At 36.0% G+C, this 17,573-nt stretch overlaps 1 protein-coding gene across 5 annotated transcripts in view; it reads left to right on the forward strand.

Moving 5' to 3' along the window:
* The window catches only part of LOC137649226 (nucleoprotein TPR-like), a 134,395-nt gene that overhangs the window by 22,741 nt on the left and 94,081 nt on the right, over window positions 1-17,573 (forward strand). For all 5 annotated transcript variants that reach the window (XM_068382215.1, XM_068382236.1, XM_068382222.1 and 2 more), the window contains exons 4-14: window positions 1,002-1,105; window positions 1,810-1,969; window positions 2,379-2,553; window positions 6,474-6,701; window positions 9,100-9,272; window positions 9,660-9,779; window positions 12,199-12,355; window positions 14,759-14,934; window positions 15,227-15,361; window positions 15,786-15,994; window positions 16,769-16,896. In XM_068382215.1, coding sequence (XP_068238316.1) covers window positions 1,002-1,105; window positions 1,810-1,969; window positions 2,379-2,553; window positions 6,474-6,701; window positions 9,100-9,272; window positions 9,660-9,779; window positions 12,199-12,355; window positions 14,759-14,934; window positions 15,227-15,361; window positions 15,786-15,994; window positions 16,769-16,896 — 1,765 coding nt within the window. The remainder of the gene's footprint in view (window positions 1-1,001; window positions 1,106-1,809; window positions 1,970-2,378; window positions 2,554-6,473; window positions 6,702-9,099; window positions 9,273-9,659; window positions 9,780-12,198; window positions 12,356-14,758; window positions 14,935-15,226; window positions 15,362-15,785; window positions 15,995-16,768; window positions 16,897-17,573) is intronic.

Here is a 17,573-nt window from a genome sequence, read left to right on the forward strand (position 1 = left end):
GAAGTGAATTTTCAACCCCTTGTGTAATACTGCAATGGCCTTTTTTCCTATCAAAGTCTGTTCTGTGTTGGGCGTTATTTAATCGGGATTAACCCTTTTACCCCCAGGCTATTTGGAAATTTCCAATCCTTAACCCCCAGGGGTTTATTTTTTTCCCAGCACATTTTGCAGTATATTTTTTTTAAATTGCTCTAACAGCCTTAATTTTTGTCACAGAGAGGTCAGATTGGTCTCATTCTCTTGGAAAATGCCCGGTTTCTCAAAAATTTTTCAAAAATATGCAAAAAAAATAGCAGTTTTTTTCAAGGACGTACCGGTACGTCCATGGGGGTAAAGGGATGAGTTTTGTGAAACGTACCAGTACGTCCTTTGGGGGTAAAAGGGTTAAATGCCCGTAGATATTGATTTGCAAAATTCCATAGCTTTCCTGCAAATAATCAAATTCACTAATATCAAACCCATGAATGGCAAGGTCTGACAATATTCAGTGTAGAATACAGGTGTTGTCTAAACTGCATATCAATTCTGGATGTTTAACCCTTTTACCCCCAAAGGACGTACTGGTACGTTTCACAAAAGCCATCCCTTTACCCTATGGACGTACCAGTATGTCCTTGCAAAAAAATGCTATAATTTTTTTTTTTTCATACTTTTGATAATTTTTTGAGAAAATTCAGGCATTTTCCAAGAGAATGAGACCAACCTGACCTCTCTATGACAAAAATTAAGGCTGTTAGAGCAATTTAAAAAAAATATACTGCAAAATGTGCTGGGAAAAAAATAACCCCTTGGGGGTTAAGGGTTGGAAATTTCCAAATACCCTGGTGGTAAAAGGGTTAAAAGCTAAGGTTGTACTCAGTGTTCTTTATAAATGCATTCTGGAACTGTTTGATAATTTGTTGTGTAGACCTCCTTCACATTATAAAATTTTGTTTTAAGATTTATGTTTGTGGAAAGTATTGTTAAAGGTTACTTTTTCTCCAATTATTACTAATTTCCAGGTAAATGTGTTGGAGGAACAGCTAACACAGGCTTTACGTGCGAAGTTTGATGCCATCCTGAAGGCTGAGGAAGCAGCCAGTAAGGAGCTTAAAGCTCAATACAAGTAAGTTTTATGATTTCATTGTACTGTTTCTAGCTTTATACAATTGGCATGTTATTCATCTTTCCACTTTTTGTTGACTATGTAACCAGAGCTCTTGAGGAGCACAACCTGGCCTCATTAAAACACTGTTACTTTAGGGTAACTTCAAACTTCAAAATCTTTTTATTTTTTGTTTCTTGACAAATTTCTTTAATCAAAAGAGCAGTTGAAAGATAATTTTTCAAATGCGAATACAAACCTTTGTCTTTTAGTAGCGGTAATCAGAATCCACTGATGGTTGGGTCAGACAGCGCGCAGAGCCTCCATTCTGATTCTGACAGTCATAATGAACAGACGGGCTCTGAATGCTCTCCAGCTGGCCTGAAATTTTTCCAATTTTCTCTCTCATTTTAATTTGGCATTCTATCACTACACTATTTTTTAAGACATGTGGTATGTATGATTGGTGAAGCAAAGTTATAGTGAGATGTACCATATCACTTGCTGATGAGAGTTGATCTCATTATGACAAAAAAAAGAAAATAAAACTGTCAGGATTTATTAACCAGAGGATCAGGAAATTTGATGGCTTGCCTATACTGAACAGTACTTCTTTTCAAATGAGTTGCATCTTGAGTATCCTGTTTTTAATGTTTTTTTATTTTTATGATTTAATCACTTAAGATTGAATCAACTGCTTTATTAGCTCCCTTTTAATCTTCCAGAGAAAAAAGATTGGAACAGGAAAAGAGTCTGCTGTCTCGTCAAGTGGAAGTACTGCAACAGCAGATTAGAGAACGCGCTGAAGAGAATCTGGACCAAAGAAGAGAACATTCCTCAACCATTCTGAATCTTCAGGCAACTCTCAATCGTAATATTGAAGAGGTAAGTCTGATAATGGCTTTGTGTAAGGTCATGATTACTTTGTTGTTACTTCATGTTCAGATATCTTGAGTTGCTTTGTCATACAATTCTATTATTAGCTTCAACTTGTAAATGTCATACAATTCTGTTATTAGCTTCAACTTGTAAATGTCATACAATTCTGTTATTAGCTTCAACTCGTAAATGTCATACAATTCTGTTATTAGCTTCAACTCGTTAATGTCATACAATTCTGTTATTAGCTTCAACTCGTAAATGTCATACAATTCTGTTATTAGCTTCAACTTGTTAATGTCATACAATTCTGTTATTAGCTTCAACTTGTAAATGTCATACAATTCTGTTATTAGCTTCAACTTGTGAAATTAGTTTGAGTTTTTCAAAAGTGTTATGCCTTTTTCGTTTCTAGTTGCGTGTTACCAAAGATGAGAGGGAATTGTGCCAAAAGCAGATTGATGAAAAAAATAAAAGAATTGAAGAGTTGCTTACTGCTTTGAACGGATCTAGAGAGTCGGAGTCTAAGTTAGACGAGATGTACCGCCAAGAGCTTGCGGCTCAGAAGAAGTTAGCAGAAATCTATCAAGGTAGGAAGTGAAAATTTATGTTGGATTGTGTTTTCTGAATACTTTTTATGTACTACTGGTTCCTTACATCTCTATCCCAGTTGTGTCCCTTAGTTATGTACAAATATTACTTTTAGGGTCATTCTCTTTTATCAGATGTAGGTATATTAGTCAAGTCTCCATTTTCGTAGTTTTTGATAATCTACAAAAACTTGACCCTCATTTAAAATGGGCAAAATCTCAAGTACGGAAGGTTTGTCTGAAATTTGAAAGTTCTGGCCAGAGCAGAACATGACCGATGTTTCGGTATGTATCCGCTATTGTGGAGGTGTCACCAGTAGAATAGTCATTGTCGCGTTATTGTGAATAGTTGTTATGAATTTCAAGGCTACTTTTCTAACTTAGTATTCCATTCATCATAGGTCCTAAAGGATTAGACAAGTATTCAAGTGTGAATTTAATTGTTGTGTAAAAGCTTGATTTTAAACACAAGACTTACCTGGTGGTTATATATATAGCTCACGTCCCTGACGTCACGGCAGAAAAATTCAAAACTCGCGCTAATTGCCGATTGGATAGCCAGGTGTGCTACCTGTGTGCCTCTGGCCAGGTACCCAGAAAACATTGCATCGGTATTCATATCTTCCCTGCCGGCGCTAGCGGTAACATTAGTTGGATATTATCCTCGCTTTTTGACTGATTATTGCTGTCCCTTTGGTGAAGTACAATAATTTTGTTTTTTTTACTCTCGCTTGATTGGTTTTTCGTTTTGATACTGTACCAACCGTGTGTCACATGATCGTACATACTTCATTTTGTGCTTGTATCTTCGCTCTCTCCTCGCACTAAAAAGAACCTGAAATAACATGTCTGTTTTCTCATCGGTAACAGTGTCGACTTTTGAACATGAAAATTCTTGTTGCTTGAGGTTTTGTATATAAAGGAGTGTGTTCTACAATAAACCCACTCAGTTGCTTCCATCCTGACTTTGAGTCACAACCTTCTCCCTGCTTCGTCACAATACTCTAGTTATATGTTTGGATATTGATTTTTTTACCCTTGCTTGTATTTAATCTCTCTTTCAAAGTTCAAAATGGCCACCCCCTCTAGTGGTTTTAGGGTGTGCGCTAGTGGGTGTAAGACCCGTTTATCAAAGGCCTCCATTGATCCTCATTCATTCTGTATTAAATTTAGGGGTAAAGTTTGCAAACTTGATGATAGGTGTGACGAATGCCTTATTTTGTCTGATCATGAGTGGCTGAATTTTGATCGTTATATACGAAAGTTAGCAAAAGATAGGGAAAGACGTAGTTCTTCTGTTTCTTCTAAAGATTCCTCTTCCCATGTCACTGTTCCTATTCCTTCCCCTGTAGTGGTAGTTCCAGATCCCACTACGAGTACCATCAATGAACCAACACTTAAGGATATGATGTTGGCTATCCAGGCGTTGGGTATGAAGGTAGAGTCTATCGCTGCGGATAGAACGCAGTTAATGGCTGATGTTAAACAGCTGAAAAGTGAAAGTACTAAAGGTGCAGTGAGTGTTATTAGTGCTGTGGAGGGTATGCCTGCTCAGGCTTGTCGTTCTCCTAGTCCTGGACCTCTTCCAAGCTCCCCAACCCCTGGGAGAAGGAATTTCAAAAGACGAAAGGAAACGAGAGGCTCTAGTTCCCGAGCAGACGTTCCCTTGAGCGTTCCTGTTGACGTTTCTCAGGACGTTCGCCTTTACCATAGTAAAGGTGAGGTTAAAATGTTTGGCCTGTCATCAGAGGATGATTGTCCTAAAAGAGGTTGGTGTCAAGCTTCTAGACCTCTTAAGAGGAAATTTGACCAACGTCCTTCCAGGTCATCGCAAGCAGGCTGTAGTCATTGGAACAGCCCTTTTCATCTGAAGGAAGCTCACCTTCCAAGCGTCCTGCTAGGACATTAGATTCTGTTGAGAGTAGTCCTGCTGTTGAGTAGTTATCCGAACTGGGAGTGACATCGTTTCATGCTCCTTCGCCTCCTTCAGATTGGATCTCGCCCGCTGTTCGCTCAAAGCGGTCTTTGGGTGGTGGAGAGGACGAGCTTGCGATTAGTATTTTGCAAGATTCTAATTTTAAGATGTTACAAGAAATGCAGCAGAAGCTTTAATCATTCATGAAAGGCTACCAGAACACGGAAACCTCCTCTCTTAACACTAAACGACACAAGGGTGAGAGTCGGCGAACGCTTGTTGATCAAGTTTCTAAACACGTTGAACGTGCGGCGATGCATAGAGATGAACGGGAAGTTAAACGTTCTACACGTGAAGTTGAACGCTTTGGCTTTCAGGAAGTCGGGCGTCCTCCCATCGAGCGTTCAACAGAACACGAGCGTCCTCCAGGACGTGACGTCGAGCGTGATTTCAGCGTCCTCCAGGATGTGACGTCGAGCGTGATGTTAGCGTCCTCCCATTGAGCGTTCAACAGAACGCGAGCGTCCTCCAAGACGTGACGTCAGGCGTCCTCCCATCGAGCGTTCATCAGAGCACAAGCGTCCTCCCATCGAGCGTTCAGCAGAACGCGAGCGTCCTCCCGGGCGTGAAGTCGAGCGTTCTTCCATCGAACGTCCTTCGGGGCGTGAGCGTGCTCTGGTACGTAACATCGAGCGTCCTTCTGTATGCGATGTAGAACAGCAAACATCCAGACAGGACATTGAACGTAATACAACGCTTCTTAACTCTGATCGCGAGTGTTCCGAGGAGCGGCAAAGACTTTTTGTCGGAGGAAGAAGCTGATGTTCCTCTTTCGCCTTCCGAGCCCTTTGAGGAGTTATCTGAAGATGAAGAAATCATCGGCGGTGCCCCCAACGGCAGGAAGATTAGAATTCTGGAGGCCCAACTGATCCAGGAGGAGAAACCTATCCACAACACTGCAGTAAATTTTCTCCTACCTACCTTCTGAAGGAGCCTCCCCTCCCCCCCCCTCCCCCCAAATACAATCAGCCATACCAATCATGACAACACCACCAACAATGTCAGCAGTTTGTTTGGAACGGATCCTCTCCCAGTAAGGGTCATGGCCAAACAGAAAGCAGATTTCTCTAACTGGGAGTCTCACACAAGTGACGGTCCCATGACTCGATTACCTGGCTCATCGCTTGGCCCGGAGCATTTCCAGCCAACGAGAATTCGCCGCCCAAATTTAAATAAATAGAGGCACTGAGGCTTCATTTTTCAGTTTACTTCAAGCCTGATGATGAGCAGTCGTACGACAATGAAAGGTCGATCATCGTACCTTGGAACGCCCTGGGACTTTGTACATAAACTTATATTTAGGTGTACCCCTTTTTAAGTAAAGAATTCCTTTATTTACTGATGAATATATATCCTCTCTAAGAAGGGGAATAGCATAGTTTCTGGCAAATTGCAGTGCTGTTGAGATTAGATCAATAGGAGGCCGTTTTGTAAATTTAACGCCACTTCGGCAGCCATTATCTTAAATCAAATAATGATAATAATCATAATGAAATGATATACTTTATTTGAAATTACTCTATAAGCGGTGTGTGTTTGGTTTGTGGTATTGTGTTGGCTATGGTTTTTGGATGTTTGGTACTTCTCAGAAGGTCAGACTTTCAATCTGACCATTAACTTGTGGTAATATTTAATCCAATCGTTAGATTTATAAGGAGTTGCAATACGTTTGATAAGGTTTAAAATGTTCATTAAAATTGAGCCCTCTGAGCCACCTCTATTAGGTATATGTTTTAACTCAAAGTGTTCCATTTTGCACACCATCCTTACACATGCTTTATAAGTGTACTTTATTATTGAACTGTTCTTATTCAAACTTATCTATTGCTTTAGTTAGGCAAAGGTATGTAATAAGAAAGTATTTAAATTTGTAAAATTGTATTTTTATCTAAAGTTGCACAAGGTTATTAATGAACTACTTTATTGTTTCTTTCCTATTTTCTAGGGTCGGCAGAAGATGAGAAAGAACGTTGTGGTGAATTGGAAAAGGCCTTAGAAGAACATCGTCAACTATTACAGAGTGCAAGTGAACAGTATGGCCTTTTGGAAAGAACAAAAGAAAAATTAGAGGAAGAACACGCAGTGGCCAGAAGACAGTCTGAAGCTTTGGTGAAGGAGCTGAAGGACGAGTTGGATAAGGCTAATGTGCTTTTGAGTGCTGGTGCTAAAAAAGGTAAGTGTCATATTTGGAGGCATATGCATTTGGCTGCAGTAGAGTATATAGGTCTGATGGGAGAATAATTTACTTGTGTGAGTAAGGAACTGATTTGTGTGTTGATTTCTAACAAAACAAGAGAAAAGATATTTTGAATTAAGTTGGTCATATTAACCCTTTTACCCCCAGGCTATTTGGAAATTTCCAACCCTTAACCCCCAAGGGGTTATTTTTTTCCCAGCACATTTTGCTGTATATTTTTTTTTAAATTGCTCTAACTGCCTTAATTTTTGTCATAGAGAGGTCAGGTTGGTCTCATTCTCTTGGAAAATGCCGGAATTTTCTAAAAAAAAAAAAATATAAAAAATATGAAAAAAAAAATTTTGTATAGCATTTTTTTGCAAGGACGTACCAGTACGTCCATGGGTGTAAAGGGATGGCTTTTGTGAAACGTACCAGTACGTCCTTTGGGGGTAAAAGGGTTATGCCAGAATTTTCTAAAAAAAATATCAAATTTATGAAATAAAATTTTTTTATAGCATTTGTTTTGCAAGGACGTACCAGTACGTCCATGGGGGTAAAGGGATGGCTTTTGTGAAACGTACCAGTACGTCCTTTTGCGGTTAAAAGGGTTAAAAAAATGTCTATTTTCATATTTAATTAAATTTTTATATTTAATTCAATATTTCTCTGAATGATGCAAGTGACATTACAGTTCCTCATTTTTTAATTGTGCCTTGTTGAACTGGGTATGGATTAATAAACACTAAATCAGTGCATGCTTCCAATGGATAGTAATATATAACAAGATTCCAACCTCAATTTTCAAAATCTTATATTTAAAAGTTGAACAAAATCATGAATAAAGTTGAAGTCAAATCTATTTCTGTTCAATCTCATATATTACTTTTATCTCTTGAATATATTTAGGTTGAAAGTGTGAAAAAAAAAATGCTATTTTAACTGTTCCTCTTGATCAAGTCAAGTTAATTAAACCCATTTTTGAGACTGATATGAGATATAATTTGAATTCAGTTCATGCACATTTTCTGAGAAAAAGTATCCTTTACTGATCCCATTCAGAATTCTTGGTAGTCAATCGTTATTTTATCTTGTTTGATCCAACTCGAATACAAACCTTTGCCTTTGGATTGGGAAATCAATAAATTTTGCGGAGCTGCTGGGAATGTATCTCAATGTTTATAATGGAAGTCGATGGAATAAAAGGGCTTCAGTGAATGATTTATGCTTGAATGTTTATTCAGTGACGAACTCATTCTTAAAGCGGGGCATCGGTGAATCCACATCATTAGATCCTCAGGGGATTGTATTATGTATCGGAACAAATCTTAACATTTTAATCAATTTGTATTTTTCCCAACCATACAAATCTGTGACCTTAACCCTCTGAGGATTTGGTGATGCCTTTTTGTGTCATCTTTTCATATAACCTTAAGTGCGATATGAATAAATTATTCAGCTTTATAATGCAATGCTCAATTTGTTTTTATTATTCCTGTTAATTAGCTATGAAACATAAAAATAATTGTTGACACTTGAGGTCATTGCTCCCTGTTCATAAATCATGAGCCTGACAGCCAATTTGTCACAACCTAGATCTACAAAGGATTAAGCTACACTGGCCCCCTCAACCAACACACGAGTCCTAGGTCGAGGGTTAAAGTGAAGGTAGCGCTGTGAGTTGAGTGGTCGGGGCATACCATCCACCCGGATGTTATATGAATGTTGGTTGAATATTGAAATCCAGTAATTTAAAAAAAAATTTTTTGTTTGTATAAGTACTTTAGTAATATTTTAATTTAATTTCTGGGTTCTAAATGCGTTTTAGAATAATGTCATTTCTGGGTTCTAAATGCGTTTTAGAATAATGTCAGTATTTAGATGATTAATTTTGAAAGATAATAGTTGTTGGGTTATTAGTCAAAAGGTCATATGCTTTGGAGGATTCACTTGAAATGAAAACCATCCAGTAATTTTCACAAATAGATCCAAGTGGGGTTGTGGGATTCCTGCAAACTGCAAATAGTTTGTAGTAGATATTGTAGCTTATTTTAGATTTACTGAAAATCTTAGTCCAATGTTGTCTAGTCCATGCAAGCCCACATCAAATCTATGAAATGTATAAAAGCAATAGAAGTAAGAACAATATAGCACTATATATAGTATGGGAGGTTGGGCTGTGGCACCCTAGCAGTACCAGCTGAACTCGGCTGAGTCCCTGGTTAGGCTGGAGGAACGTAGAGAGTAGAGGTCCCCTTTTTTGTTGTTTCTTGTTGATGTCGGCTACCCCCCAAAATTGGGGGAAGTGCCCTGGTATATGTATGTATGTATAGTATGGATTAGGTCTAATCATAGTATACAAGATGCACTGAATATGGTTTAATGGATTTTACAGATACTTCAGGTCTGGAAGAACTATCCCCAGCAGCAAGCGCCGCAAGCCATTTGATCAGCCGTGGCCTAAGTCTTACACAGCTGTATTCTGAGTTTATGAATGTTTCTGAAAAGCTTCATGCAACAGAGGAGGAAAACAAAAGGCTTCATCGATATGTAGATGGAATTGTTGAGGTAACTGATTAGTTTATTTATACTTTTCTTCTTAGATGTGCTCTAGTCTTTGAAACTTAATTTGATTATATCATTTTTACGAGCTAGAATTTTTTTTAGTTTATTAATTTTTTATTTTTATCCTTAAATTTTCAATATTGTTGCTATGTATATATATCTACAGTACACCAGTAAACTCCTGATTTAGTCATTTCATTGGTTTTACTTGAATTTACTTTGAAACTTAATTTGATTATATCATTTTTAAGAGCTAGATTTTTTTTAGTTTATTAGTTTATTTTTATTCTTAAAATTTCAATATTGTGGCTAGGTATATATATCTACAGTACACCAGTAAACTCCTGAGTTAGTCATTTCATTGGTTTTACTTGAATTTTTTAATAACAGGAAATTGAGGAACGTGTGCCTGTTTTCAAGAAGCATCGGGAAGAACATCAAAAGGCCTTGGAAACTATCAATTCATTGCATGCGCAACTGGAGTCCTGCTTGTCTCAAACAGAAAAACAGGTTAGATTTTTATGTTTGCATAGATTGTTATATGCAATTTTTAAGTTTTACATTTACAGTTGAAACTTAACCCTTTTACCCCCAAAGGACGTACTGGTACGTTTCACAAAAGCCATCCCTTTACCCCCATGGACGTACTGGGACGTCCATGCAAATAAAATGCTATAAAAATTTTTTTTTCATATTTTTGATAATTTTTTTGAGAAAATTCAGGCAATTTCCAAGAGAATGAGACCAACCTGACCTCTCTATGACAAAAATTAAGGCTGTTAGAGCAATTTAAAAAAATATACTGCAAAATGTGCTGGGAATAAAATAACCCCCTTGGGGGTTAAAGGTTGGAAATTTCCAAATAGCCTGGGGGTAAAAGGGTTAAAGTATTATGACTTAGAATGCAAAGTTATGATTCCTTATTATGATGATTGCTACAGTATTATTTTGTCATAGTTTTCCAACTTTTAATTTTGCATCCTTTTCTTTGATTATGAAATGTGGTTTTTCTTCCGGTAATGGCAATTATATTTGAATCCATTGTACAGTGGTACCTCTACATACGAATTTAATCCGTTCCACAACCGACTTCGGATGTAGAAAATGTTCGGATGTCGAAACGAATTTTCCCATAAGAATACATTGAAATAGGATTAATCCGTGATTGAGCCGAAAAACCTATGATAACTTCTTAATAAACTACTACACATAATTTCCCATGAGAATAATGCACACTAAATTAGATAATAGACATGTAAAAAGAATAATTATCAAGAAATAATAAATAAGAAACAGGTTTTTAGCGTCACTTTACCTTAGAAAGTCCAGCGCAGGTGTCGGTCTTGCTACGCAGAGAGGAGACGGACGGGCGGCGAGGAGGTGGAGAGGTTAACTAAAATAAACGTACACTACCGTAACTTATTCTAACTTACACTAAGTGAACCTTAACATAACTTAGCTTATTTTTTTTTTTATTTTTATATTTTATATTTTTTTTACATTTTCTTTTTTTCTTTTTGATGATTGATTTTAATCACTTTCACTCTCTACACTTAAAATTGATTGAATTTTATTCTCTTCACTCTTTGCTGTTTTCTTTGAACCACTTCCTTCCTCTTCATCACGAGTTCGCTTCGGAGTTTTTTTTAAAGAAGCTATCGATAGAAAGTTGCTTGGGAAAGCTTTTCAGAATGTTTCGAAAATAAGTTAGGGAAACATCATCAAACTGCGCAACTACACGACAAACCTGCAATTTCTTTGGATGGTATTTGTCGAAGTCGACCACGTCTTGATATTTTCCTAACCTCTTTTATTTGCGCCGAACCTATTGCAAGTTCACTCATACGGACGCAACGCTCATGCTTTTCAATAATTCCTTGCTTTACTTCTAAAGAAAGCATTCCCTTATTCCTTTTCTCACCACTACCACTACCACTTGTGAAACTAAGCCTTTTAGGACCCATGATTTACGTAAAATACCGTAAAAGGATGAATGTAAAAAATCACGATTAAAACACAGTTAATAGCAGAACGCACAGGGCACAACCACACGAAGCCAACGAAAACAGAGGAATGTCCCAAGCCACGCTAATTGAGGGTCCCTCCGAGGTCGAAGTGCTGCCTTCTATCTGCGGGAATAAAAAACACATCAGGCGCTATGAGCACCGACTACGCGTACGAGTATTGTTTACTTCAGGTGTCGAAAAAAACATTTGGGTGTAGAGTCGGAACGTGTTCGAATTGTACTTTGCGTGTCGAAAAATTTGGATACAACCGGTACGACGAAAATTGCTTACTTAGTGTGTCGAAATAAAATTCGGGTGTAGAGTCAAAAATTTGCTCGAATTTTACTTCGGATGTTGGAAAATTCGGATGTAGATACGTTCGGATGTAGAGGTTCCACTGTACTGTATCAGGTTTTGGTATTTTTATGCTGAAACTTTGGATCAGTTTAAAAAAATCATTAATGATAGATATCGTTGATCATTGTTACAAAATTTATGTACTCATTTTTCATACAAATAAGTAATAAAACATATTAAGTCTTACAAAGCAAACTTTATTCTTTTAAACTTATAGTATTCATTTGGAAGACATGAGTAGATTATGGAAAGGTAATTGAATACATGAGTAGGTTAGGGAAAGGTAATTGAATACATGAGTAGGTTAGGGAAAGGTAATTGAATACATGAGTAGGTTAGGGAAAGGTAATTGAATACATGAGTAGGTTAGGGAAAGGTAATTGAATACATGAGTAGGTTAGGGAAAGGGAATTGAATACATGAGTAGGTTAGGGAAAGGGAATTGAATACACGAGTAGGTTAGGGAAAGGTAATTGAATACATGAGTAGGTTAGGGAAAGGTAATTGGTTTGTGGGGAAACTTTTAAGTTTTCTCAGCCTTTTCACTTTTAAGTATTTATCTTCAGAAACTCGACTTGGATGAAGCAGTGAGAAGGCGATCATACCTGGAAAGAGAGAATGAGCGTCTAAACCAACAAGCCAAAGACTTGAGCAAACAAGTGACTGTTCTTGTAACTCAGGTAGAGGCTGCAAGAGCTGGTCTCCCACCACCACCTATTCCAAGTAAGAATTAAAATAGCTGTACATTTTAAGATACCTTTGTTCATATATTATTAAAATTAACCCTTTTACCCCCAAAGGACGTACTGGTACGTTTCTCAAAACTCATCCCTTTACCCCATGGGCGTACCGGTACGTCCTTGCAAAAAAATGCTATAAATTTTTTTTTTTCATATTTTTAATAATTTTTTGAGAAAATTCAGGCATTTTCCAAGAGAATGAGACCAACCTGACCTCTCTATGACAAAAATTAAAGCTGTTAGAGCAATTTAAAAAATATATACTGCAAAATGTGCCAGGGAAAAAATAACCCCCTGGGGGTTAAGGGTTGGAAATTTCCAAAGAGCCTGGGGGTTAAAAGGGTTAAGCAGTATTACCAATGCCAAAGCCACCTATAATAATAATAAGTTGAATTTCTTGTATGGAGTTTTGTTACAATTTTGTCAGTTTTTAGAATTTTACGCAGTATCCTTTGGCTTTCAACATAACTGTTTTCTTGCCATTGCTGTAATTCTTTTTGGTCTCATCTCACCATCTTTCCAATTCACAACACTCATTCAAGATTGATTTTTTGAAGCCAGGCTTGTAAGTTTGAAAAAGTGACTTGATTATATTATTAAACTGCATATTTTTGTGAGACAGAATCTGTTTAGTAGGCTGCTGTGATATGGTCAGTTTTGCAACTTGTTCAATGTTGTTCAGAATACTAATCCTACTTGGTGGCATAAGGCTGAGAAATATTATTACTTCAGTTAATTGGTTTGTCTCCATGTTTAAACCAATAAGCATCAATTTTTGTTAATCGGACAAAAGGTCTTGTACAGTATATTCTAGACTAAAGAAAATATCATTGAAAACAAAGTGCATTTCCAAAAGCTAGTGTGTTTTCATTGGTTTCGTATCCCATAATATAACCTTAATAATTGATGGTCTTGTTCGGATTCATATTCAATCATTTTCTATAGTAGACGAATATAACCTCCACAGTCATTACGAATAGGGGAAACTAATGTATCGTGGCTGTTCCGACTTTCTTTATGTCTAGGGGAGATTTGATAGAATTTTGGGACACCCGTGTGACCCATCGTAATACATATACATACATACATATACCATGGCACTTCCCCCAATTTTGGGGGGTAGCCGACATCAACAAAGAAACAAAAACAAAAAGGGGACCTCTACTCTCTACGTTCCTCCCAGCCTAACAAGGGACTCAACCGAGTTCAGCTGGTATGGCAAAAATAAAGGGTCACACATGTGACCCATCGTGCTGAAGAGGTTAGGGATATTTGTAATAGAATTCTGCGTGTTTATAGTATAAGAAGTAGCTAAATTTATTCCTATTCATGTGTTAACAACAATTTCTTAAAAAAAAAAATCTTTTAATTAAGATAAAATATAATTTTGGAAGCGAGACTCATTTCAAATTACGTCACTTCCTTGATAAACGTCATGTTCCTCATCTAGAATTTTGAAATTTAATATGTCATGATTTTTCCTACAGTCCATTTCTATGATGTCACAGGAAGCATAACGCATTAAATATGCTTTATCCGCATTAGTTCTTGTATTTGGTACACGAAATTCACCAGCATTCACAATTCTGTTACATTACTGACATTTATACGACTGAGCGCTTACATAATAAAAACATAATTATAATAGTAATAATAATAGTGAAAATTAATACTATTACTACTCATATCATCATAATGATTTTTAGCTCCCGATAATCCTTCCTTTGAGAGATTATTCTTAGCATAGTACAACCAACAAATAAAATAAAAAGGTCAATAAATGTTGTGTGAAAATTCTTCCGAATTTGAAAAATCAGCTACAAAAGTTTTGATAATACAATTATTTTTTCAAAATCATGATTTTTTAATAGAGCTCAATTAACTTTTTATAAACTATGATTTTTTTAGGATGCGATAATGTCTTAGCTTAAGATAGAATTTAGATTTAAGCAAAGTATAAGCTTATTTTGTTTAGAAGCTATCGTATAGAGAGATGTTAAATTTTAAATTATTTCTATTGGCAATAATTGAACTGCTAGGTAAAAGAATAATTGACATTCTGAACGATTTTCCATTCTCAATTATACATAGTGTGGTGTTTTGTATCTTACATACATACATATACCAAGGCACTTCCCCAATTTTGGGGGGTAGCTGACATCAACAAAGAAACAAAAACAAAAAGGGGACCTCTACTCTCTACGTTTCTCCCAGCCTAACAAGGGACTCAACCGAGTTAAGCTGGTACTGCTAGGGTGTCACAGCCCACCCTCCCACATTATCCACCACAATAATATATTATTTACATTTTATTTCATAGCCCTTTAGTGACAATGTTTTAGATTTTACCATTGTTTGTGATATTTCATAACTGATGTTCTTGCAGGGGAAATGTCAGGACCTACGTCAGCAGATGTAATATCAGATCGTCTTGTTGCTTTCCGTAATGTCTCGGAACTTCAAGAGCAGAACAAGATGTTACGAGAGTCTCTACGAAAATTGTCGGAAGACATGGAAACTAACGAAGCTGCTACTGTCAGTAGTAGAACAAAGGATATGGAGGTATAGTACTAAGCATTTCTATTTGATGTTCAATGCTATTTATAATTTGTATGAGAGAACGAAAACTAATAGATGAGAGTGATCGTGAGAGGGATCTGAATCAGTTCACGTTTGTAGATAATACTGTACTAGCTATTTTGTCATAATAGCAATTTTGGTACTGGCTTTTATGAAACTTTCCATTTTTTCACACTAGCTCAAATATACTAACTCTTTTGGACCTGGCTTTAACGTTGCATGCCCATTTTAATCATATATTTGAATAGAGAATATTCTTTTCTTTTGGTCTCAGGAAGAACTGAAGTCTTTGAAGGGACAGTTAAATGAATTGCAAGCGCTAAGGGAACGTCAAGAATCCCTCATGGATAACATTACAAAACAAAGGGATATGTACAAGAGTTTCTGCAGTGAACGTTCACCTAAGACAGTAAGTATTCTATTTAGGGAAGTATATAGAGTGAGATAATTTGAATAATTTTGCCATATCCTCACTCATAAACTAACTGCCTAAGTCATTTTCTCCACTTGTTGGGAAATAAAAAACCTTCTCATTTCCTAATTCTTTATATCATTATATTGAGCTTCAATTAACAAATTCTAATTCAAAAATTCTTCTGTTAAGAGTTTGTGAATTGAAACTCAAGATAATGATATAAACAATTAGGAAATGAGAATTTTTTTTTATTTCCCAACAAGTGGAGAAAATGACTTAGGTAGTTAGTTTATGAGGGTGACGATATGTTTTGTCAAGAGTAGAATAAGATTTTTTTTTTTTTTACTTGTAAATAGTTTGCTGTGAATTGTAATAAATACTGTAGTCCAGAATATTCAATAAATTTTCTTCTATGTAGCAGAGAACTCCTCCTGTAAAGCAACCACCTCAGATGTTTGGAGTGCCACAGGAAGATGTGCAGAAGATACAAAAAGAATTGGAGGAAGCCAGGAAGAAATTGGAAGAATCCAATAAAGAACATGATGACTATAGAACTGAAGTCAAGAAGAATGAAAAAATGCAACAGGACGAATATAATAGACTTAGAAGTACAATGGAAAAAACAATGTATGTATCTTGATAAAGTATTTTGAAGCATTCTTAAAGGCATAGATTTTGGGTCTCATGTGTTACCTAATTGGCAGGGATTAAAGACAGTTGCTGCTTTAACCCTTTTACCCCCAGGCTATTGGGAAATTTCCAACCCTTAACCCCCAGGGGGTTATTTTTTTCCCAGCACATTTTGCAGTATATTTTTTTTAAATTGCTCTAACAGCCTTAGTTTTTGTCATAGTGAGGTCAGGTTGGTCTCATTCTCTTGGGAAATGCCTGAATTTTCTCAAAAAATTATCAAAAATATGAAAAAAAGAAATTTTTAAAGCTTTTTTTTTTGCAAGGACATACCGGTACGTCCATGGGGGTAAAGGGGTGGCTTTTGTGAAACGTACCAGTACGTCCTTTTGGGGGTAAAAGGGGTAACCCTTTTACCCCCAGGCTTTTTGGAACTTTCCAACCCTTAACCCCCAGGGGATATTTTTTTTTCAAGCACATTTTGCAGTATATTTTTTTCAAATTGCCCTAACAGCCTTAATTTTTGTCATAGAGAGGTCAGGTTGGTCTCATTCTCTTGGAAAATGCCTGAAGTTTCTCAAAAAATTTTCAAAAATATGCAAAAAAAAAAATTAAATAGCAGTTTTTTCGCAAGGACGTACCGGTACGTCCATGGGGGTAAAGGGATGGGTTTTGTGAAACGTACCAGTACGTCCTTTGGGGGTAAAACGGTTAAGGAACTACTGCATTATTGTAAAGTTGAAGTTTTATTTTTAAATATTTATATTGTAGGAGTGAAAATGTGAAGCTTCTCTCTCAAGCCGAGTTTAATGATGAACGCGTCAAGGTTTTGCAACATAACTCCGAGGTACTACAGCGTCAACTTGCAGCCCTGCAGAATAATAATTCCACGTTGCATGGTAATTATATTTACGGACATGAGTCTTTTTATTGTTTATTTATGACATATTTGTTTTTGATGTTGTTAATAGTTTATATGTGATATGTCTGTTTTGATGTTGTTACTTTTTTTAGAATGATTTATTGTTATTTTGTTCTCTTCATTTATTTATTTCCTTATTTCCTTTCCTCGCTGGGCTATTTTTCTGTATTGGAGCCCCTGGGCTTAAGCATCTTGCTTTTCCATCTAGGGTTGTAGCTTGGATAGTAATAATAATAATATAAATATATATATATGTATATACGATATATATATATATATATATATATATATATATATATATATATATATATATATATATATATATATATATATATATATATATATATATATATATATATATATATATATATATATATATATATATATTTATTTATTTATTCATGATCTTATGTTAACATATTCATTGAGATTTTGAATGTAGAGTTCATATTTTCATTAATAAATTAGAAGGGGTTATAAAAAGATTTTCTGTAAAGGTTAAACATGTTTTTGTTTTCAAACGTCTTGGAATGGATTTATGTTGAATTCTGTATAGTTAATTTATCTCTACAAAATCTTCATGAAATTAAATTAGTCCAGATAGGATATAGTGGGGAATGCTAAAAAAAGGGGAATAAGGGTGATAAGAAAGGG

Source organism: Palaemon carinicauda, chromosome 1 (assembly GCF_036898095.1).
Source record: "Palaemon carinicauda isolate YSFRI2023 chromosome 1, ASM3689809v2, whole genome shotgun sequence".
In the NCBI taxonomy this organism is placed as follows: domain Eukaryota; kingdom Metazoa; phylum Arthropoda; class Malacostraca; order Decapoda; family Palaemonidae; genus Palaemon; species Palaemon carinicauda.